Consider the following 24,100-nt stretch of genomic DNA (forward strand, 5'->3'; position numbering starts at 1 on the left):
GCCTGGCTGTTCTCACAATGGTTATTTTGCCTTCCCGGTGCAGCTGGCAATAGGGTTTGGGGTCTGAGCTTGGGACCTTTGTGGTGAAGGGGTGGGGTGATGAGAAGAAAAGCGCCTTTTGGGATTTAAGGGAATTCAGAAGATGTAATAAAAGCGACTACCTGGGAACTGGAGACTCCTGGGAGAGGTGGGATTCTCGAGCTGAGAGATGTGTTGTGATAGAGCTGCCGCCCTCTGCTTCGTGAACGGGCTCTTATTGTAACCTGGGCTCGTGATGAAGTCCTGGATAAAAATACAATCTGGCACAAGGCTTTTGTCAACTTGATCTTCTCCCAGCCAACAGGTGGGAGGCAGCAAAAGCTTTTTAGAGGAGATTTATTGCTGCTGAAGTACCGGGTTTATCCGAATAGTGACACTGCGGTTCTGGTGCGAGCTCCTCCCTGCCAATAAGGAGAACAGATGGGTTAAGGGGAAGCAACAAATTCTCCATCCGTCACCAAATATAGCCAAGGAATGTCCATAGGCCCCAGGGCAGCATCTCTGCTGTGGGTGTTTGTTTAAGGGGTGGATGGTCCTTGGTGGAGAGTGTTCTCATGCAGCCTTGTGTGCTGGGGAAGCCTTCCCTACTCCCATCCCCAGTCCTGTGTGTTCTTCCTCCAGATGCCTGGGGGGGCAAATCAAACTCCAGCACTGATAAGGCCCGTATTGCACCAGTGAAAGTCCAGGTGGGACTGAGAGGTTCAGGATGTCTGTGCCAAAGTCATGAGCTGGCTCTAATGTTCCTGCAAAGACCGTCCTGAGCTCCTTGACTCGCTCTTGGGCACCAGTGTTAGCAGAGGGGCCAAGGAGCCAACGGGTCATGGAGAGCCGTGGGCAAAGGCCACGCAGGGAGGGGAGGTTCATGCGGTTGGATCTGTGATGTCGTTGGTTTGCTGCAAGCCTGAATTTTTGTTTCTGTTGCCTGTTTTCTGAGCTTTTTCCTTCACCAGGCATTGAAGGGCTTTGCAATGGGTGTGCTTTAAAATAAAGGAGACGGAGGAGGAGAAAGCGGAGGCAGAGCTGATGGAGAATTATGCTGCCGCTCAGCTATTGTCAGCGCAGATGTTCACAAGGTAATCATGGCCTTTGAACAGTGAGAACCGCTTTTCACGACTAACCCAGGATTTAACCCCAAGGGTTGTGGGGCCTCTTGGCGAGGATGTGATGCCCTTGATGACCAGCTGCATGGCAGGGAGGTCACGCAGAGCGTGGACTCCGCCCTCCTGGTCCTCATGTACGTAGGGTAAGTCATGACACCTCCCTGCCTCAGTTTCCCCATCACTATAACAGAGATCAGAGCGATCCAGAGGTAGCAGCAGGTCCAGAGGGTGACTCCAGCTCCTTCGGGAAGACAAGCAGAAATCCTGGACTGCTGTTAAGCACAGTGAAACGCTGTATTGCTGCGGTGATTCCTGCATGCCCAGCGTGTCGGGGCCATGCGAACACAGGGCTGTCCTGACAACCCCGTGGTGTTGGCCATGGCGGGACCCAGGATGTGCTGGTGGGGACTCCACCACGTCCCTGCTGCGCATTTCGCTTTTTGTCCTTTCGAGAGTGCAGAAATACAGGGCAAACAAATGTGAGCAGAGACCTGCAGCCATCCCAGGAGGCTAAAATGTCAGAGCAGGGGACCTGGTGACAGGGTGACAAAAACACCCCGAGTTGAAAGAATAGATAAGAGGACCTGGCGGCAAGAGAACAAGCAAAGGGCACTTGCTATCAGCTCTAGCGGGGCCGTGCCAGGATTTGGACAGCCCGACCATCTCGTTCCTTCGACACCGCTATTTATAGCAGTGTTCGCTGATGCCTCTGTCACCGGAGCCTAAAATGGCTCCTCTGTGCGCACCCGGGGTGGCTGCGCTGAGCCGTCCCGCGCCGGGGAGGCCACCAACGACGCGGTGACTCAACGAGCGTGTGTGGAGCTGCTCATGGCCCCGCTGACGGAGGAAGCCGCCGTCTCCCTCTGCCAAGAGTCAACTCCACGCCTGGGCCAGCTCCTTGGAAGATGCACCAGACGGTTTCTGTTTGAGGCCTGGCCGCTCTCCAGGAGGAGTCGGTGGGGTAGATCCACCTTCTAATCTTCTTCCTTCTCCCCCTCCCCAGAACCGGGGCTTGTCCGGCTCTGTCTGGGAACCGGTGGTTTCCACAGCTTGATGCTGGTCCTTGAGGCAGCCGTGGGAATAGCTCTGTGCATTGGCCACGCTGGTGGAAATAACCCTTTGGTTACTGGGCTGGAAGAAAACGTAAGAGGGCAAAAAAATCCTGTAATTGTGGAGCAAGTATGCTCTGTTTCCCACCTGGAGATCTGGCTTTTAAAAACGGCTTCATTTTCTGAGTTCTGCCCAGCCCGGTGAGTGATGGAGGTGGAGATCTCTCTGTCCTGGTGTTTTTCCATTTTTGCAGCAAAAGCTTCGTTTCCAGGGCTGCACTTCAAAGCTTTGCTGGCAGTGCTGTGCTGGGTGGGACTGTGCGTGAAATCCCACTGGGAGGAGGGAGAGGAGGATGGTGAGGATGGTGAGAATGGCTGCAGGTGCCAGCCAAATACAGCTGTGCCCGTCAGGGAGGGATCGCCAGCCCTACACTGCTCAGAGCTTGGCACAACTGCTGCCAGATTTTCTGATTGAATGACTTGAAGGGAGATAGGCATTAGTGTATAAAAAGAATATACAAATAAAATCCTCGGGGTATATAGCATCCAGCAGTCCTGTGCATGGCATGGGACTTTCGCTTGTCTTCTCTCAGGGCAAACTGTGTGATTATCCCTCGTCTCTGAGGCAAAAAGGGGATGCAGAGCCCAGGATCGGCTCTGGATTTTCGAGTTTTGCTTGGTGGTACCCACGAGCAGCCCTGCAGCTGGAACCAGCCCACACTCGTGTTGCGGCTGCATCCTTGTCACCACCACGGCTGTGGGGACAGGGACGGGGACAGTTGTGTTGCTGAGCAGGTGCCACGAGAGGGAGTGAAGGGCTGTGCCATGGGAGGTGCCACGGTGGCAGCTGTCCCCCCCACAGGCATCCTTCCTGAGCCAACGTGCTCCAAGTGGCATTGCCACCTTCTGCGGTGCCACCCCTTGCTCCTTCAGGCTTGAAGCCTGCCAAGCTGGGAACGGAGAGGTTTTCCTTAGCGCCAGCTCCGGCATGGGACACCATGGCCATGGGTGCCAGTGTGGTGCTGAGATGGGGCCACCATCATGGGCAATGTGGTGGTGAGGTGGGGCCACCATCATGGGTAACGTGGCAGTGAGGTGGGGCTGCCATCTTGGGCAACGTGGCACTGAGATGGGGCCACCATCCTGGGCAACGTGACGCTGAGGTGGGGCTGGCATCTTGGGCAACGTGGCACTGAGATGGGGCCACCATCCTGGGCAACGTGACGCTGAGGTGGGGCTGGCATCTTGGGCAATGTGGTGCTGAGATGGGGCCACCATCCTGGGCAACGTGGCACTGAGGTGGGGCCGCCATCTTGGGTGCCGAGGCAGGGCTGCCATCTCAGGTGTCACAGCAGGGTGACCATCTTGGGCACCGTGCCATGTCAGCCATCTGAAGCGCTAACACAGGGTGGCCATCTCGGGCACCTTGTCACCCAGGGCGACCAGGCTGGGGGCTGTGGGGCCACCCCGCACGCCATGGCCGGGGCGCTGGGGACTTTCCGCGGGCTGTATAAACAAGCCCCCGCTTCCTCGGCGGCCGGGCGGCCTCCTCCAGGTGCGGCTGGGAATCATTAGGAGGTTTTCGCGCCGGGCTGAGTGTGGGAACTGGAAGAGAAAGCTGGAGAGAGGCCGTCTTTCATCTCCCCACTCCCTCCTCCCCCCGTGTCTGCCAAGCCTGGCTTCCTTTTGAATCCTTCAGCTTGTGCCAAGCGAGGGAGAAGGGAAGGCGGGGGGAATAAAGAGAAAAAGGGAAGGAAAGAAAAAAAAGCAAGCCACAGGAATGTGTCCAGGGATCTGGCTTCATTCAGGCTGCTGAGCCCTGAATACCCCGGCTCCCGCTCAGGGAGGGAGGCCGCGGCGCCCCCGCCATGGAGGCAAGGGGAAAACAAACAGGGAAGCGGCATTTGCGCCGCGGCTGTTACCACAGAGACTGACAAAGGGCCGTCTGGAGGGGGCACGGCCGCCGCCCCCCCGCGCCGGGTCAGGGCGCCCCGAGTCCCACGGGGGGAGCGAGGGCTGTTGGCGTCTGGGCGAAGCCCGGGCTGCGTTTCATCCCGGCGTGGGGACGTGGTGCCCAGACAGACGCCCTTGTGTCGGCCCGTCTCCCCGCACAAAGGCGACAGGGCCGCTCGCAGGGAGGGCGTGAGGGGGAGGGCGGGATGTTTTTCTCCGGCTCTTCGGGAGGATGGTTTTTTGACTCGCTGCCGACTTTATTCCCAGCAAATTAATAATTTCCTCTCGCGGCAACAATGCTGGCCTGTGCGTGTCGGTGTCTCCCACCGCCCTCCCAGCCGCGCTTCCCCCCGTCCCTGCTGTGCACGGAGGGTCCGTGCCGCTCGCCGCAGGTTCCGTGTCCTGGGCTCCTTCCAGCTGTGCGTAACCATCATATCCAGCCCAGCTGTGACGGCTGCCGCCGTGGGAGCATCCCGGTGGGAGCGCCGGGCCGGCTGCGAGCTGCCGGTGCGGGTGGCGGGGTGGCGGGGAAGCACGTTGGGTGGCGGGGAGGGACGGCACGGCTCTGGGGAGCAGCTCTGGGCTTTGCAGCCTGTCTGGCTTGGTGGAACAGGAGAGCGAGCACACGGTATACGCTTCCCTCCGTCCCTGCCTGTGCTGGAGATGCAGCCGCAGCACAAACCCGGCTCGTGGGACGGGAGCTCCGGGCACCCCAGCTGCCGCAAAGCGCCTGGCACTCAATCCCATGGCGGTATGTGTCACCCAAGAGTGTTTGCACAGCTGTGCACATGCGCTCGCCGCTCCTTGGAGCGCCCGTTTGCTCGAGCACGCACGTCCATGGCCGTGCCCCCTGCGCCATCGCTCCCGTCACCTGCAGCACAGACACCTCTCACACAACGCGGCATCCAGCGTTGAGGAGATCTGCTGGGAACGCAGTCCGTTCCACCCGCAGCACTGTGTTTTGTTCCTTATTTATATCCCCCGGGGTGGTGCCACAGGTGGGCGATTGTTCCAGCTGACAGCCCGAAAGGCAAAGAAACAAGATTTAACTTCCTGCTATTCAATTAGAGAAAGTGAGCATTCATCACCAGCTGCTGGCTGCTGGCAGCAACGGTCCCACCCGCCACGGCGGGCGCAGGAAAAGCTCTTTTCGGCAGGAAAGGGCCTGCTGCCGCGGCACCGCGGGCTCCGGCACGGCTCACAGCGCCGCTCCCAGAGCCCCTCGGTAAGGCTGGATGCTTCCCCTCCTGTCCGTGTTCCCTCTTGGGTTCATTTTTTGGGAAAGGGGTTGGCTGTTCAAAGTGGTTGTGTGGTTTGGGGGGACTCTGATGGGGAGCAGCCAGGTAAGGAGGGAAAGCCGCGAGGTTGTGGTGCTGGAGGGAACGGCAGCACAGCGGCTTCACCCCGGCTGAGGGGTGGTGGCTTTGGGAGCCCTTTGGATGTGCACGTCACCTCCTTTGTGCCCAAAGCTCATCTTGACCGAGCCAGCAGATGCCAGTGGTGTGTGGAGGGGCAGGGGATGATCCCAACCCTACGGAACAAGGCTCGGGAGCCTCCTTGTCCCTATTTCCCACACACATGCGCACTGCCTCGTGGTGTTTTGTAGGCTGGCGATGGGGGAGAGTGCGCGCTCCTGTGAGCTCTGTGTCTGGTGACGAGGCTTCCACCTTCCCCTGCACTGACTCGGAGCCACCCGCTCACCGGGGCCTCGTGGAAACCCCTGTGGTGAGAGGCCCGGGGCTTTTGGGGGCTCCATGGCAGCTCCCCAGGAACCCAAGGCCATTCCTGCTCCAATTTCTTTCCTCGCTCATCCCCTCCCGAGGCCGATCTGATTGGAAAAAAGTCTCCCGCTGCCTCCTCTCCCCGTCCCTTCCCAGTGCCATCTGTCCCCAGCACAGCGACAACTTCACAGCTCGGCGCTGGTGGCGTTTTGCGTAAAGGTCCCTTTGTGCACCTCTTAGCTGGCTCTCTATTTTTAATCCCTCTGTCTCCGCAGGGGCTCAGGGTATCTTCCAAGCTGGTTGTGATCATCAGGGACACAGTTGGAATCCGTTCCGCATCGCTGCACCGAGCCGCGTGCAGGCGCGTACGTTCACATGCCGACACGCACGCCGGCTGCCGTGCCAGACTTTGCAGCGCTGTCACTCTCCCCTGTTGGAGAAGACGGACACCCCGCCGGGTAGGGCCGAGCTGAGCTCAGCACCTCGCACGAACATGGGTTATTACCCCAGATTAAGAAGGTAACGCCGCAGCCAAGACAATCAACAGCAATTAGCCCTTTTGGGAACTCGAAATGCTGCAGAGGCTCTTCCGTGCGTGCCGATTGCTCTTCCTCCGGCCCTTTGGAAGTGACGTGAGTTGGACGTGCCAAACCACCGGTCATGTCTGAGCAGAACATGGTGCCTCGTGTCATTTCCATGAGGCTGGGAGGGCTCGGGGGGGATGTCTGTGAGCGTCAAAGGCACTTGTGTGCCCAAGCAGTGAACGCAACTGCTGTCATTACCTCTGCAATGCCATCTGGCCAGCAGCGACGCAGCTAGAACCAGGGCTGTGCGCAGAAGAACATTTTACAACAGAAAGCAATTAAACGAATAAAGCCCTTTTTAAAATCCAGTAATTAAAAACAGGCCCTCCCCCTTGTTTTCCTTTTAAGCTGAAAGTTGCTGTTTACTCATTTGCTTTACAAAGTGTGCCTTGTTGTGGCTTCAGAAGAAATGAAAGTTTGAAGTGGTTAGAGAAGAAAGGCTTTGGGGCTGGTGCGTTCCAGGCAGGGCGGAGGGGCAGGGGCTCTCCAGCCCGGCTTGTTTGTATTTGTTCTTGTCTACTCACAAGATCGCTAAACACACGTTTAACAAGTAGTGAAACTGTCTCCCAGCCCCATCTCTCCCAGGGTTCATGAGAAGAGGCCTGGCACATTAGCATTGCTGGGGGAAGGGGAGGGGAGAACGGCCCTTTTGAAGGGTTGGGGTTTTGGGGCTGAGCTCCTGGTGCAGGCCAAGTGGCAAACAAAGGCTTTGTGTTCCCCGCAGCCCTGGGGACTGGCCCCGGGGCACGGCCAGCGCCTGCTTCACCAGCTATGGGTTTTCCCATCCCAGCCGCTCTCATTGCCTTAGCACAAGAGCACCACGTACCACAGCGGGTCACCTTGTCCCCGTCACCCTCTCCAGGTCCCAAACATAAGAGAGGAACAGAGCTGTGCCCACCCACAGTGAGTTTCTGACCTCGGTTTGGGCTCCCGGAGGAGCCAGTAACCCCGGCTGTCAGCAGGGCTGGCGCAATATTAATTATGCTTCTCTGCAAATGAGTGCCCGGTGCATTAGCATCACGATGGGTGGGGACACTGAGGCATATCAAGGGCAGTCAAGACTGAAATGCTGGCGTCGTCTGGCGCTAACTGTCGGGATGCACTGCTGATTCGGGAGCTGGAAGGCAACCCTGTCCCTGGCTGACCTGGGGACGCGGTGACAGAACCGCCTCACCCCCGGCGTTCCCGGGGGACAAGCGCCGTCTCACGGGGCAGAAGGGAGAGCGGGGAGAGCAGCATCTCCACAGTGTCCCAGCTCGCGGTGGTTTGCAGGGCTGCCCAAACCGAGCGGCATTGCCGGCCGCCGTGAGGCAATAGACGTGAGGACACAGTGCCGAGTTTCAGCCGGGCCCCCAAGCAGATGCAGGATCTGCCCTGTCCCTGCTTGGGGAAGGGTGAGTCTGCGGGTTTGTGGGAAAATGCTGGGATTTTTCCCTCCCCTGGACTGCCCCTGGCAGCGCCTGGGCCAGCTCTGAATTGCGTGGGCCGGGGAAGTGGGGGGGAGTTAACAATTGTAGTGCCTCTGGCTTGGAGCGGAGCCACGGCAAACAATCCTCTGCTGGCCGGGCTCCAGATCTGACAAAACACAGAGGTGCTATCGTATTCGTACCTATACGCTTTCATCCCAAATCACCTCCCGAAAGCCCTGCGTGGTTCTCCTGTCTGTGATGAATCCCTCTGCTCAGCCACAGAACAAGCCAGCCCGTCCGCAGCGCTGCAGCCAGGAATCCCGTCCAGCATCCCTGCGAGGCCTCTGCTTTTGAAATTACAGCTGTGGATCTGGCAGCCAGTGGTGGGACCTGAGGTTAGGAGGTGACGTTGACTGAAGACGTGCGGACAGGGCATTCCAGGCATGCACGGGGTTAAATCCAAGGTGTCAGTTCACGGGGAGGTAACAGATACCTCCTGCTCTTCACTGCCTCTGGCTTTCTAGAAGCGTTTGCCCTCCCTCCCACATTCCAGCTGCTGCAGCTTTTCACAGCTGGCCGCTCTCCGGGGACATTTCCCAGAGCTGAGCAGGAGGGAGGGGATGGATCAGCCCCTGGTCCCAGCATGGGAGGGGATTTGGTGGCTGACCTGTCACCCCCCAGCCAGGGAACCTTGGGCTGGAGCCCTTCGCCCCCAGGAACGGGCTGGCACAGCCAAACCTGGGCAATCCCAGCTCCCTGGCAAGGATCCACCCTCAGCCCTGGCCCAGGGAGGTTTTCCCGCTGCAGAGATGGGACATCAATCTTTGCAGCTCACTTATTCCTTGGCCTCCGAAGCAGGGTAGCTAATTAGCGCTGGGTGTGATGGATGGCTTAGCCCGGTCCTCGTGACACCCATCCTAGGGAAACGGTTCCCACCGCGCAGAGACACAGCCAGCCGGAGCGGGGGGCGGCTCTCGGCAGCCTCCGGAGCCCCCGAGGGTCTCCCGGGGGTCCTGGGGACAGGGACAGGCACTGCCCAATGCTCACTGAGTTCCTAGAGACCGTGCAGGCAGGGAAACAGTCCTGAACATTGGGCCAGAGGTGATAATTCAGGGCTCGGGGAGAGATTTCCTCTAATAACTCCCTGGTTTGGCTGTGGCGAAGCCTGAAGCTCCCTGGGGACAGGCAGACAGGCTCTGGGCAGAGGTTGGTCCCCCACCGTTTGTGGCTCTGAGCCTGGAGCCAGGCTTTGCCACCGTGGGAACAGCTTGCACAGGCGCTCGGTGGGATGCGAGCGGGTGGCAGAAACCCCATTTCTGCACTTGGACCCCATCTCCCCTTCCCCAGCATCACTTCTTGTCCGCAGCGGGGCGGCTCTGCCCACTCTCTCCCACCAAACGTGGGCGATGCTTATCAAAACCCAGCAGTTAAACCCGCTTAATCCTTCCCTGTCATCTCCACTGAACTGATCTGCGAGGAGTCTCAGCCGCATCTTCGGCTGCTCCTGGGCGCAGCTCATCCCGGGGGGCTCCGCATCCCCTCGCCATCCCCCCGGGCTTGCTGAACGAGCACAGGCTGGAAAACGGATCCGATTACAGGAGAAGTGGGTTTCGGGGCCCCGCTCTGTTCATAATGAAGTGTAATCCTAGAAAAACATGTTGCCAATTACACTTCAATTGAACCCAGATAATGGTGCTTAGACAAGGCCCAGAAAAGACGGAGTCTGGGCAGTGAATTCCTTTCTAATGGAGAAGAAAAGTGTTCCTCCGTGGCAGGTCTGGGCTCCGCTTGGTTCAGGCTCATTGTGATATGAGTAAGAGCCTGAAATAACCAATCTCTGGATCCCATTTAAATGGTTTTATCAGTGGAAAGAGTATTAATCTCTCAAAAACACATGTTTATGGGAAGTTTAGTTTGGAGATGTGCGTATTTTCAAGTGAAATCACTTAGGAAAGGGAGGAGGAGTGAGTCTCGAAATTACAAAAACAACACATTTCTAATTATTCTGGTTCGAAGTAACTTTTCATTTTGAAATGCAAGCTAATAACAGCTCCGTTTCTTGATCAGTTTTTATAGTGAAAATGAAAACAAAACATCAGAATTATAGAAACAAAGTGCTATAACCTAAAGCAAACGTTTTATTCTCATTTTTGGGGCGTTTCAAACACTTCGGAGATGTCAGCTTTCCACTCCAAGGCAGGCGGTTGGTTCAGGTCTCGGTTCTTTTAGCTGTGGAGGGAGGATGATGTGGTTCAGTCCCAAAAAGAAGCCGCGGGGGCCGTGCCTTGCCCTGCCCCGTGTGCTGGTATTTGGCTTTCGTGGGAGCTGCTTGCGAGGCGCTGGGATTGCAGAGCGCCGGGGTTGGCGGGTGCAGCGCGGCTGAGCTGGCACAGATGGCTGCGGCAGATCGGGAGCACCCGACCGCACGGGACGTGGGTGCTGGGGTGGCTTGGGGGTTGTTATTGCCGCCACGGTCTTTGCGAAGGAAAATAAAGGCTTTGGGAAACCCACGTGTTGCCAGATCTCAGCGCCGATTAATTTTTTCAAAAGAAAAGGCATGATTTTTGTACTGCGAACCTCCGCTTGAGCTCTCTCCCTCCTCCTCTGTGTCTCTCTCTCCCACACGCACACGTTTTTGCTGCCTTGGGGGATTTTAGCAGCGCAGGGCTCTGAAAAACACGCTCCTACCTCCCTCCCGCAAGCCTGGGGAGAGCGAGATGCTCTCTAGATGCTCGGCCGGGGGTCAAAGTTTCCAGCATTATGGAACGAGACAAGAAAACAGCAATTCAAGTGTCATAAACCCTAAAGTTGGGCTTTGGTCAGTGTTTGTTTTACAGGGTAGGTCTCAAACGCCCCGGCAGCACCGTGAGCGCTGGACGATGCTCCGGGGCTGTGGGAGCGTGGCAGGGGGCTGAGCTCCCGGTGGGACCACAGTGACAGCGCTGGGGTGCCGAATGTGTCCCGATGCCTCCGGCTGCCCTTCTGACCATTGGAAGGGCCGCTAATTAATCCCAGCACCGCGCTTCGAAATAAGCTGGTTTCCATCTGAATCATAAAGTCTCCAAAAAGTGGCTGCGCGGCGCGGGGCCGGGCAGACATGTGTGTGCGTGTGTGGGGCTGGATGTTGATTTTTTTTCTCCCTGAAACAACACAAGGCTTTATCAGTCCCATCTCTTTCCCACGGTTTTCTGTTGCCAGTGAGGTCACTGGTCCCTTTAAACTGGGGCTGAGGCCAATGTGCAGCGGGTGGAAGGGGGGGCGGTGGGGAGAAGGGGGGGGACTGTGGGCAGAAGGAGCGGGGAGGGGGGGACATGAGATGGTTCACACAGACTGTTCCTTTTACAGGAAGACTTGGGATTTCGAACAGCGAGCGGGAGGAGGCGGAGGGGGGGCGGGATGGGGATTGGGGGGGGCCTGGGAACCTGGGAGCGGCGGCGCGGCCGCGTAATCCGTCACTCCCGGGAGATGTCTCATTAACCCATTAACCGGGGAGGAGGGAGCAGCCGGGGGTGTGAGGCTGAGTGCGGGCAGGGGAGGAGCCGGGCGGGGCAGCGGCAGCTCCGCCGCGCAGCCCGGGCAGGGGCCGCACTTCCCCGAGCAGCGTGGGGAGCGACGGCGGCCGCGGCCTCCGGGGACACGCGTGGGAGCAGCTCGCCGAGCCCGCCGGCCTCTCTGCCCCAGGATGAAGCGGTTGTGCGAGGAGAGCTCGTCCGACACGGAGTCTGACGGCACCATCGATGTGGGTCGGGAGGAGGAGTACAGGTGAGGGGACGCGGTGGCTGGGGATGGGACACGCTCGGGGTTTTGGGGTCCACGCTGCAGGGCGACTCTCGGCAGGAGAGGAGCTGGGGCTGAGCTTGGAGAAGAAGAGACTGAGGGGCGACCTCATTCATGGTTATAAATATGTAAAGGGTGAGTGTCAGGAGGATGGAGCCAGGCTCTTTCTGGGTGACAGCCAGTGATAGGACAAGGGGCAATGGGTGCAAACTGGAACACAGGAGGTTCCACTTAAAGATGAGAAGCAACTTGTTGGGGGTGAGGGTGGCAGGGCCTGGCCCAGGCTGCCCAGGGGGGTTGTGGAGTCTCCTTCTCTGCAGACATTCCAACCCGCCTGGACACCTTCCTGTGTAACCTCATCTGGGTGTTCCTGCTCCGGGGGGGATCGCACTGGATGAGCTTTCCAGGTCCCTTCCAGCCCCTGACATTCTGGGATACTGTGCTCCTACGGGGCACGGTGCTGGCAGCAGGTTCCTGCGAGCATCTCAGGGTTCGATGGGGACGCAGCAGCGGGCACAGGGGGTCACCTGTCACCTCGCTGAATCCCCCAGGCTGGGCTGGTCCTGCCCTGGGCAAGGATGAGCTGGGGGGGATTACTCCAGTGGTGCTGGTGTTAAGAGTGACCCAGCAAGGAAACCCAAGTCATATTACAGGGATTAAAGCCGTGTTACGAGCAGATTGCCCTCACAAAAAATGTCCTGTTATTGCTTTAACCCGCCTGCTGGGGAGAAGGGCAGCTCTGAGCTTTGTTAGTGGGAGCGCGGTTGCTCACAGGTCTGTGCACCCCACGATGGGGCAGTGCCCGTCCCCCCGAAAAGGCACCGTTGGCTGCCTGGGCGCTGCTGCAGCCCCAGTGCTCCCAGGAAACATGGAAAAAATGAGGAGGTTTTGCATGAGAAACACTTCTGCTCTTCTGATGCATTTGTAATGCACCAGCTGGGGCTTTGATCTGTTAACGAGGAGCCGGTGCACCCTGGCCAGAGAAGGGTGCTCCGCTTTAAGTGTGAACTTCCAGTGTCGCGGTTCACAGGCTCCATCCCATCGGCTTTAGGGCTTCGCTGCTCAGTGAACTGGTGAGGACGGGACCTCCGCCTGGCTCCCCCCAGCAACGTCCTCGATCCTCGTACCGCGTTTCCCCGGGCGGCAGCTCAGCTGGCAAAGGGCATCCCCAGCCCCGGGTTCCCGTGCTGCGTCAGCCGTTCGCGGGCATGCCCGGGCTCCGGGCGTGCAGACAGCACCAGGGATGAACGAATGGCTCTGTTATTTGTTCTCATGCAAAAATCAGCTGCTTTTGAACTATTGTTTCAGTAGCCAAGTGTCCCTCTCCCTCCTTCTGTGTCCAGCAAGGCCCCAGATGAATTAATTCCCTTTTGCTGCTTGATATTGTGAGCGGAGAAGTTGCCCTGCCCAGTGCCAAGCTCAGGTTCTCATGGGACTAATTCACGCGTCTGGTTCTCACTGATACGGTCACAGGCAGAGTTGGGCATGTCCGACACATAAAGTCCTGCACAAATTCACCGACCCCTTATGCAGTTTCCAAGTGCATCAATATTTAACCTACTTTCCTGCTGCACATGAAATATATTCCATCTCTGTAGTCTGTAGTACCCTGATGGATGAAACAGAGGAATTGTCATAATAGTTTATGTCAGTCAACAGCGATGATAATTTTCGATTTCTCTTTGCTGCTGCAAATACGTTTGTCTTCTCAAGCCAGTGGTAGAATGTGGTGGTATTAGTGTTGCTGCTCATGTCACGCAAACACATGGCGCAAAGAGCTGCTCCTGCCCCGTGGAGTTTACAGCCCGAGTAGCACGGGATGCTGGCGGATCGGGAGGAATGAGACGCGTCCGGCGGGGAGCGAGGGGAGCGCCGGGGCGGAGGAGGCAGCCGGGCTGGCCGGGGCTCCCAGCCCATCGCCCAGCGGTCGCGTGGTTTGGATGAACCAGTTCCCTGCGGAGCGGGGCTGAGTCACCGCGGTCTGAGCCGGCGCTCGGTGCGTGCAGCGAGTTTGGGCTCCAGGTCATTGCAGAAGAGCAGAATACTGCTTGGTTTTGGGCTATTTTTTTTCCTTTTTGTTTTGGATAAGCAGCTAAAGTTATGCTGTAGATTACAAAATCGAGCAAAGAGCAATGCAGAAACGTTAATCATCAGAGAGAATATAGTTACAGTACCTTTTATGTGGTTCAGATCTGTCAAACATGTTTTTTAAAGATAGTTTGCAGCGAGCTCGCTCTTTATACCCACATCTGGAGCTCACAAAGAGCGATGTGTTCGGACAGCTCTGCAAAGAGAGTTTCAAAATGCGCTGTCAGAGACTCCTCGAGCGCGTACTCCAAATTCCTGCGCTGCCGGGAGAATCAACACCTACCCCTCGCATGGATAACACCCCAGTGTCTGCGCAGAGCCCGTTTTCACATCATACGTGCCCATTGCGTGTGTGTTTCTATACACGGGCAACGCGTGTTCGTACTTGCGAAGCCAGCACCTCTGCCCGGACAGAGCCCACCCAGCAGACATTCAAATCGGGTACCCGTATGGAGATGAGCGGAGCAGGCAGTAGAAAAACGTGTTATTTCATTAGATGGTGCAAAACCACTTCTGAAAGCGCCTCGCTTGAGCCCAACAACATGCATTTTTAATGGGCTGAGTTGGGTCTAGTTTTTGGCTCGCTCTGCCCCTGCAGAAACGTCTTTAACAGGCTGCTATTAAAATGCTTCGTCAAACTGAAAAATTATTTGATTTGATGGGGTGAACCCCAATGCCCCTTCCCAGATCTGTAAGTGTTCAAGGCGGTCGCTGAGTCCCTGCGGAGCGCGGTGCTGGCCGGGGTTGCAAATTGCTGCCTGCCTGCCCGTTAACGGCCCCGTGCCCAATTTCATAAGGCACAGAAATGGCCCCAAGCCCATCCCGCTTTCCAGGGGGAGAAACCTGCTCAGGGGAGGTGGAAAAACCCCGAGCAGGGAGTTTCCCATGCCTGGTTATCCATCCTTATGGAGACGTCACCTCCACGGGGACCTGTGGGTCGAACTTTGAGATGCAAAGCTCCACAGACAGGGCAGGCTCAGGCACGAGAGGTTTGCACGTGGAGGGCAAAGTGTCCGCAACTCCAGAGCTCATATCGCTGCTTTTCCAGATGAGATGGGAGGTGATGGGCAGTTTGGTGCCGAAATCTGTCCCAGGCGGGTGGGAGGGGAGCGAGTGGGATTTGAGTCTCTCCTTGGCTCCACGTCCCCAATTCCTGAGCTCTGTGTTGTGGCTAAAAACGAGATGGGAACCACAGAAGACATTATTCAGGGAGGGAAACTGCAGATGGCAAAAGTGTGTAAAGCAGATGTGCACCAGAGGTTTCTCTCCAGCTAATGCAAGAAATTGATTCCCTCTTCTTCCTTCCCAGCCATGTTTCCAGGTCCGTGTCTCCCACTACGACATCTCAGATCCAAGCCAGGAAGAAGCGGCGAGGGGTGAGTCCCATCTGCGGTGACCATGGCGGGTACTGGGAGGTCGGGCTGGTCCCGGTTGTGTGACAGAGCTCCCCGGGACATCCCCCATGTGCAAGGACACAGCGCAAAATTGACTTTACACCATTCCCTGCTCTGTCTCCTGCCAAACTCTCCCCGCAACCAATCGGGAGATTTTTTTTGCAGAGGTTTGGCCTCAAATCTGGCAGAAAGGGGTGGGGATGGCATGGAGAAGAGTGATTTCACCTGGGTTATCCATGCTATTTTTGCTCAGCCTTTGCACCCAAAACACTTATTTACGTGGCCCTGTTCAAAGCGCCTCTCTCAACCTGCCATTTAAGGCTTTAAACCTGCGAGCCCTGGCTGTAAATGACTGTGTTTTCTTCTCCCCGCTTGGAAATCGCCTGCAGATCATCGAGAAGCGACGCCGCGACCGTATCAACAGCAGCCTCTCGGAGCTGCGGCGCCTGGTGCCCACGGCCTTCGAGAAGCAGGTGCGTGTGTGTCCCATTTCCAGCCGTCCTCCCGCTTCTGCAACGCGAGGGTAGAGCCCCCAGAATGAGAAAGGCTGGAGCGTTTCTATGTCTTTCTTATCATCATCACTTCAGGGAGTAAGTAGGTGGTGAAACTGGGTGGGAAAATAATGTTACCAAATATTCAGGAGCCCCAGGGAGGGTAAATTCAATCCAGAAAGTGTTTCGCGGATATGAAGATGTACAGAAACGGGGAGTTTTCAATTTGCGTCAGGGGATCGTGGGAAGGAGCTCCATTTTCTACTCGCTTGATGTAAAAAGCAGAGTCAATGCCCTGGATGGATGCCCCGCTCCAATCTGAGCACTCCTGGGCTTCAGGGAAGGTTGGGGAGGAGATCAGCAGGAAACCCAGCTCCTGAGAGGCATAAACCCTGTAAAATGATGAATTGCTCTTTTTTTCCTGCTTCCAACACACAGGGCTCGTCCAAGCTGGAGAAGGCAGAAATTCTACAAATGACAGTAGATCACTTAAAAATGCTTCACGCCACTGGAGGAGCAGGTAAGAACTGCTCTTATAAATGTATGGGTGAGGTGAAGGTGGAAACCTGGAAGGAAAATTCCCCATCAGGTTCACAGCGAGCGGTACCTCGGTGCTGCTGTGCTCGCTGACACCAGCCAGCACCAAAACCCACTTGCCCTGCCTGCTTTCCCAAGGGAAATGTTATTTTTGAGGGAGAACAGATGGACGTTTCCTGCCCTGTGGTTTTTCTTATGTCTAACATATGGGTCAGCATCCCGTGCATACATTTGGAAGAGCGGGGTGTGTGCTCCAGGGCCGGCAGCGCCGCTGTTGTCACACAGCCCCATAAAAGCTGCCCAGCCAGACGCGCTTAGTCCTGCCCAGAAATGGAACTGGCTTCCAGAAAAACGATATTAAACTCTTCACCTCCTCCCTGGGATACGTTTCCTGCAGAGGCTGAATTCTGCATGGGGACTCTGCAAATAAACAAGGCTTTTTTCCCCTTTCTGTTCTTTTCTTTGTGTGTGTGTGTCACTTGGTTGTTATAAGAAGAGAGAGGGAGCCCTGTGCAAAATCCAACAAAGGTCTTATTTGTACTGAGACCTCAGTACAGACCCTCTGTCCTGTTCCAGTTGACAGGATGGAGATCACAGCTCCAGTAAAGAAGCCTCTGGCTTGCTCACCACCCATTTTTGGCTTGCTGGGGACATTGCTGGCATCCAGGCTTTGCTTCGGAGCTGTAACTCGGGCTGGAACATTTGTTTAGATATTCAGTTTGACTGCACTGCAACAAAGGGCTGTATTGTCACGAGAGACCCCGTCAAGCAAAGTGGTCCAGTGCTTTGCTCTGCTGTCACATTCTCTGCTTTATTACTTATCCTCTCACAAAGCTGCAAGTAGGGAGCAGAAGCCTAAAAATCAGCTGTCGGTTGCGGTTTGTCTTGTTGATTTTTGCGGCTTTGAGCTTTCTCAGCGCGGCGCTCTTGGTTTTGCTGCTGTCCTGTGTCCTTCAGCCAGACCTGTCTTTAAATGAAAGGTAAAGATTGAGACGCAGGCAGAGGAAAATAGTGCCCATCTAGCCCAGAGTCGTGTCTCCAGCAGTGATAACTGATTCTTCCTGAGCACAGTTAATGAAACCTCTTATTCGTCTCACATGCTGGAGTAAGAGGCTTCATGACCCTGGCGGTTTTCTCCCGATGAGATAACCGCAGTTGCTGTTCTCATGAGCGCAAACGTCCAGCGCTTTGGGACACCCACTTGGCTATCAGCTTCAGGAACATCTCACGGCAGCAAAGTGCCTCAAGTGAAATACACAGCGTGTTAGAGAGGGTAGTGAAATCAAAGCGCATTCCTGAGCTCTGCACGGACTTAGCGTCACCCCTGTCCTCTCCCTGTAGGTTTCTTGGATGCTCGCGCTCTGGCCGTGGATTACAGGAGCATCGGCTTCCGCGAGTGTCTCACTGAAGTTGTCAGGTACCTGGGCGTCCTCGAGGGCCAAAACGCCGCTGACCCCATCCGGCTGCGACTCCTCTCCCACCTGAATAACTACGTGGCCGAAATGGAGCCTTCGCCCGTGGCCTCGTCCCTCGTGCCCATCCAGACGTGGCCGTGGTCCTTCCTCCACAGTGCCGCCGGCCCCGTGCAGATCCCCAGGAGAGAGGCTGCTCCCGCTCCCCTCGTGTTGACTGCATCTTCCCTGGCTTACCCGAGCCCCGCCGTGAGGCCGGCTCCCCTGCGCCGCGTCCCCGGCGACATGCTGCCGTCCCGCCGAAGCTTCCTGGCCGGCAGGATGGCTTCTTCCAGCCGCAGAGCCCGAGGCGCGGGCTCGGCCGTGGCCGGAGCAGCCGTTCCCAGGATGCCGTCGCCAGCAGGCGTGTTGAGAGAGGGCTCGTCCAAGAGCGGCCAGATCACGACGTTCCTCTTCTCGCCGGCCTCCGCCAGCGTCCCCGTGCCACCGGCTTACACGGCGCCTCCCGCCTTGGGTGCTGCCGTGCAGGGACCTGGGATCAGGGTTGGGACATCCAGGATCTGCCGCTCCTGGGCGACTGAAATCGGGGCTTTCTGACCCACCCCTCCCCTTCGGAGACGGGAATTCTTCAGCACTCACTGCCCACAGGCCTAAGAACGAACCCAACTGAACAGGCATCTTTCCTGCTTTGCAGAAGCCAAGGATCCGTAAAGAAAATTCTCTTTACTCTTCCCGCCCTCCTCACGCCGCCCTCCTTGCCTCGCCATCACGTCCTCTCCCTCGTGATGCCTGCAAACGTAAATCACGCCCAATTCGATGCACTTGTCTGCACGCGGCTGAATCCAGAGCTGCAAGGGTGGGGGCACCCGCAGACCCCAACCCTGTCCCTCCTCCAGCAAAGCCCAGCATCGCTCCCCTTGGGCAAACAGCCAGCCTCGAAATGCCGTCTGATTTCCCTGGGGGCTCAGAGCTGCCAGACACTTGCTCACGCAGATTCTGTTGGGACGGACGCAGCTCAATCCCCCTCCCCAGCACCCCCGAGGCAGGTTAGAGCCCCCCCAGCTCCCTCCACAAACTCCTGCTGATCCCTGTGCTTTCCTCACTGCGTAACCAGCTTTTCCCACCGATGTGCTCTGGAGGTGGAGTGAGGCAAGAGCTGAGCAGGGCTGGTTCCCACAGCCTGGCCGAAATGCCGCTGTGTCCACAGGGGGAGGTTCTGCAGCCCCTGCTCCTCACCAGGGTGTGAAGAGGCGAGACAGAGGATTTCAAAGGGATGTCTGTAACCCAGGGGAAGGCTGTGACGGCCAAAGTGAGAAGAAAAACCTCCCCCTCTGCCAGTCTCCCCGCTGGAGCCGTCTCTCCTCCATCCCCTGCTGACTGCAAATGGGTCGGCCAGGCTGCGTTTGAAGTGCCTCCCTCGCTCTGTCCCAGCCCTGCATCCCTCACCCTCTCCTCCCACAAAGTCTCTTGTTTTCTTTCTTCAGCACCACGTTTTGGTCTCACGCTGCTCATCCCTCTCCCCAGGCCAGCACCAAAACCCGCTGAGGTTTCACTGCAGACCTCGGCAAGCTCTGGCTCTGCACTTGTCCTGCTTCACAACAGCTTTTCCTGCCTTGGCCCATGTGCCCCTAAATAACCAACACAGCAGATACGCCTCTGCTCCCCCAGCTGTCCACCCCTCCTTGGGGCAGATAGGAACAGAAACCCGAAGCTCTTGAGCTCCTGTGTGATGTCCCCAGCTCGCGTGGTGGCCGGGGCAGGATGTCCCAGTGCCCCCCTTTGTCTGAACAGCCCCCGCTCCCTGGATCTGTGCCTTGATGAGCTGGGATACACGTGCAGAAATGCCCCCGCCGAGGAGTCTCGCCCACCTCTGACGCGAAAAGAGAGAAAAGCGTGGGAAGGTCAGTGCAAAGAAACATGAAAGAGAGGGAGAAGATCTCTCCCCACGCCTCAGGTCAAACGCGCAGCCAGTGAGACTGTGGATGAGCTGGTGGTTGCGTTCCTACGGGTTGTATCTGCCACGTGCATGTTGCTGTGTGTATCTGCTCTTGTTTTAAAAGTGAGTCCCTCCCGGTTGTTTTGGTGAACATCATCGCACTTAATGCACAGAAATGCCTCTGCTACTTCTCGTCGCCCTTGTCCTGAAGTGCCAGAATCACCCAGGAACAACGTATTCCCTGTTAATGAAGGCAGAGGAGGTCCCCGTGGACCCCGGTTGTCCCTGCGGCCGGTTGGCACGCTGGAGCTCACAGCAGCTAGCCCGGCCTTGCTCCACACTGTGCAGAGCTGTTAGATTCACAAGCTGTGACATCCAGCAAAGGTGTCAAATAAAAGTCTTTCAAACCCCTGTCCTGCTTGTGAAATGTAGTGTCGATGTGAATCTGTTCTGCTAATCCAGCCTGGGTGGATGACTGATAATTTTGTGGCAGGTGAGCTTTTTATTCCTGAAAAGCTTCAAACCAGGTAAGACGTAGCTTGTAAAGTAACATCCCTGCTGGTGGTTTGTAGTGGCCGCTCTTGGTAACGCTGGTCCCATGACTTTTTATTTTGTGACGCTTGTCCTGAGATTGGCAATCAGCCGTGCCTTGAGAACAAATCACTTCATTTAGCTACCAGCATCCCAAAAAATGTCAGGGAACAAATCGGACCCAGCAGAACCTCGCAGCCAGACTCCGAGACTCGCCTCGGGCTCCTGACCTTTTGCAAGCAGGACCAGAATAATCCCTGCTGCTTCTTGCTGTTGGGAAACGCTTTGGACTAAACACAGAGCCACAGCTGAGAGCTTGGCTCTGCTCTGAGGAAAGGACCAGTAAATGATCCTGCTCGTGAAAGATGCTGGGAGAATCTTCTGGGGAATGGTGGGAATTCAACTTCCTTTCCCATAACTCCTTCTCGCTCCAAAACGCCTTTTGAAACCGCTCATAAATCCCTGCCTTAAGTGCTGTGGTGGGAATTGCTGGAAGGGAGCGACTGCAGCTGTGATGGAGGACGCAGCATCGGCTGGAAGCGGAGAGGAAACTTCAGGAGCAATAATAGGGCTATTGATGAGGGGTCATCCCGCCGGTGCCTGTGCTGGAGACAGCGGTGGGAGCCCAGTGCTCTGGTGTGGCCTTGGCCAGCGAGAAAAACCAACTTACCCCCCGTGGGAGGCAGGCAGACAAACCAGCCCTGCGGGCTACAGCGCTGAAACAAAACAGAGACCGTGGAAAACAAAAAGAACCCCAACAAAACACTTCCTGATCCCTGCGGATCAAACGGGAGCCAGAGCGGGTGGGAGGGCATCGGTTCAGGCCCGTGGGGTTTTCTCCCCACAGCAACGTGGTGATTAGAGCAGTAACCCAGGACTGGAGCTTCATTTTTCTTCTTTTTCCCAGGGTTTTCCTTAGCCTAAGCGTCTCCTCTAACACATCCTGGCAACTTTTGATCTACCCTGTAGGGGAAATCCCCGAATTCTCCACGCGTTCTTGTTCATCCTCGTTCTTTAAGTAAAAAAAAAATAATCATAATGAAGAGGCCTTTGGGAATGTGTGGGCTGCGTGTTAAACACCCTGTCCCGCTCCAACCCCGACACCGGCAAGGCTGGAACAAAACAGGGTCCTGATGAACGAGCCTTCATCTGCTGCTTGGAGGGGACAAGGTTGTTTCCAGGCTGCGGAAGATTTGCAAGGCAGCAAGTCCTGCTCTCCCAAATGCCTCTGCATGAAAGATGTTGCTTATCTCAGTCCAGCCACTGCCTGCCCTGGGTGAAACGCTCTCGCTTCTGTGGTTTTCTGCTCGCAGTGCAATCCCGGCTTGCCCTCTACTGGTAAAATCGCAAAGTTAAGGAGGAGAAATCCTAAACCAGAGCCAGCATTTGCTTGAAAACTTGCCATTTGTGCTGAAAAATAGCTGCTCTTTCACGAGGACCATCAGTGATCAGGGTGACACTCAGACACACGACAGCAGAGCGGCTTGGGAGGCCTCTGGGTGATGGGTCTCACATCAGCAGCATTGATTGGGAACAGATCGGTGAGATGAAGACATTAAGAGATGTAACCTTTGCTCCAGGCGCTGCTGAAGGTCTTGGGAGGGTGAACTGGGAGGGTCTGGGGCATTGCTGGTCACCGGGGGCAGGTTTGGGTTCCCCCAGCCCATCAGTTCACGTCAGGAGTGAAAAGCACCGAGGAGGACAGAGGACTGTAGCTGTCTGCACAGTGTCCCCCAGGAGGGGACACAAATGTCAATAAATATGTTTCAAATAAAAGCCATTCTCAGCGTAGCCACAGCGGCTGCTTGCAGCCAAAGGGGCTTTATGTGGAAATCATATTTTTCGAGCTCTGCTGTGTTTTGAATTCAGCTGTCAGGGCGGCAGCCACTCCGACCTCCTTCCACAGCGAGATGCTTGTCTCAGGTCATGGGTTCCCAGCTGAGATGTCCGGTTGCAGAGGATCGAGCCACCAAACAGCAGCAGGCACCAGGTGCAGTCTCCCCAGTACACACCAGCGCCACCTCCCAGCACCACCAGCCATTGGGAGGAAGATGATGAGCTCAGGAGGAGGATGATTTGTGTCTTTAGAAAATAACCCGGACTGAAAATATTGCAAAATATTCACATTTACTTTGCTGTTGTTAACCTTTTATTCTGCAACTCTCGATTATTCCACTGTAATAATGAGATGGGTATCAGATCCCATTTTTATAATAAAATTATCCCGCTTTTAAAGCATATTAAAGGTAATATCAAAAAGTCAGAGCAGACCAGCCTCCATAGACTATCTCAGACCCCCTTAACACGACGTCCGTGGTACCTGAAGGTCACCGATGAATCACTGAATCCCGCGCTGCCACGTCCTCACGCTCTGCTGAAGATGCTGGAAATAAATAATTATGGGTCTCCCCGGAGCTGAATCTCGTGAGGCAGCAGAGGGGGGTGAATCCTTCTCTTGTCCCAGCGGCTTTCTTCTACGTTCAGAGTTGTTCAGCCCCCGCTCTGGGAAGAGGGACTGACATTTCGCATCCATGGGGACATGTGGAGGTCCCTTGGTCCGGCTCCAGGGCAGCCCATGATGTGAGCTGGCGCAGCGCCGGGGCTGCCGCGGGAACTCGCGCTTTTTCGAGGAAAAATAATGTTCTGAAAAGGAGGAGGCTGTGGGAGCAGCTCCAGCTCCAGCCGCTCCTTGTCTCACCACCAGCGACCAGCTTGGAGCAGACAAAAATTATCCCAGAGGAAGATTTTGCTCTCGTGGTGCATTCCTGTGCACGTCCTGCTCCTTGCTCCGGACCTGCTCTGTCCAAGACACTTCCCTGGGCCCCTCGTGTTTTGTGTTGGGACTGAGCTGCCCCACGAGACACCCGCTTGTGGAGGGTGGGGATGAGATGGGTTAGGAAACAACCCCAAAAACACCCTTTGAGGGGGTCGTTTTGCCTTATATCTGGCCCGCTGTCTTTGTACAGGGACAAGACTTTGCTGTTGCTCCATCCACCATGGGATCGGTATGTGGAGTGAGCCGTGAAGCTGCATGGCTGTCCCCAAAACGCTGCCCAGGCGCCTTTTTGCCTGTGACCATGTGGACTGTTAGGAAGTTGTGCTAATTTATGGGGTGTTTTGCTGACTTGGGGGAGGTGGACATTGCTGAGAGGGGGATGTTGTTGATCAGCCTGAGGAAAACCAGGCGTCACTGACGAGCGGCTTGGGTGTGAAGGGGAACATCACAGAATCCCAGAATGTCAGGGGTTGGAAGGGCCCTGGAAAGCTGATCCAGTGCAATCCCCCCATGGAGCAGGAACACCCAGATGAGGTTACACAGGAAGGTGTCCAGGCGGGTTGGAATGTCTGCACAGAAGGAGACTCCACAACCCCCCTGGGCAGCCTGGGCCAGGCTCTGCCACCCTCACTGAGAAGTTGTTTCTCCTCATATTTAAGTGGAACCTTTTGTGTTCCAGTTTGCACCCACTGCCCCTTGTCCTATCACTGGTTGTCAGCAGAAGAGCCTGGCTCCATCCTCCTGACACTCCCCCTTTCCATCTTGATCCCCATGAATGAGTCCCCCCTCAGTCTCCTCTCTGAGGGGCCACAACTGGACACAATATTCCAGGTGTGGTCTCCCCAGGGCAGAGCAGAGGGGCAGGAGAACCTCTCTGACCTACTGACCACCCCCTTCTAACCCACCCCAGGTACCATTGGCTTCCTGGCCACAAGGGCCCAGTGCTGGCTCGTGGTCACCCTGCTGTCCCCAGGACCCCCAGGTCCCTTTCCCCTACGCTGCTCTCTAATAGCTCATTCCCCAACTTAGACTGGAACCTGCGGTTGTTCCTGCCCAGATGCAGGACTCTACACTTGCCCTGGTGCACACCCACCATGAGGGGGCAGAACCGCCCAGGGGATTTGGGATTCCTCGTGCTGGGAAGACATCGAGGCCCAGTTTGGGACACAAGAGGCGGCTACAACACGGCAATACTGACGGGCCCGGCCGCCATCTCCCCGCTGAGGGTCGTCCCCTGGCGACCCCAAAATGGCGGGCGGGCGCCGCGCGTGCCCTCAGCCCGGGCGGCACCGCGGTCCTCCCC

The 24,100-nt window shown here is 56.5% G+C and overlaps 1 protein-coding gene across 1 annotated transcript; it reads left to right on the forward strand.

The window, feature by feature from the left end:
• Positions 1-11,372: 11,372 nt before the first annotated feature.
• Positions 11,373-19,911, forward strand: HEYL (hes related family bHLH transcription factor with YRPW motif like). The gene is made up of 5 exons (XM_082071430.1): positions 11,373-11,617; positions 15,030-15,096; positions 15,504-15,587; positions 16,044-16,125; positions 17,484-19,911. Exons 1-5 carry the CDS (start codon positions 11,538-11,540, stop codon positions 18,149-18,151), a joined length of 981 nt encoding a protein of 326 aa, XP_081927556.1. The 5' UTR covers positions 11,373-11,537; the 3' UTR covers positions 18,152-19,911.
• Positions 19,912-24,100: the final 4,189 nt, after the last annotated feature.

This window comes from Streptopelia decaocto, assembly GCF_964273445.1.
Source record: "Streptopelia decaocto genome assembly, chromosome: 23".
In the NCBI taxonomy this organism is placed as follows: Eukaryota; Metazoa; Chordata; class Aves; order Columbiformes; family Columbidae; genus Streptopelia; species Streptopelia decaocto.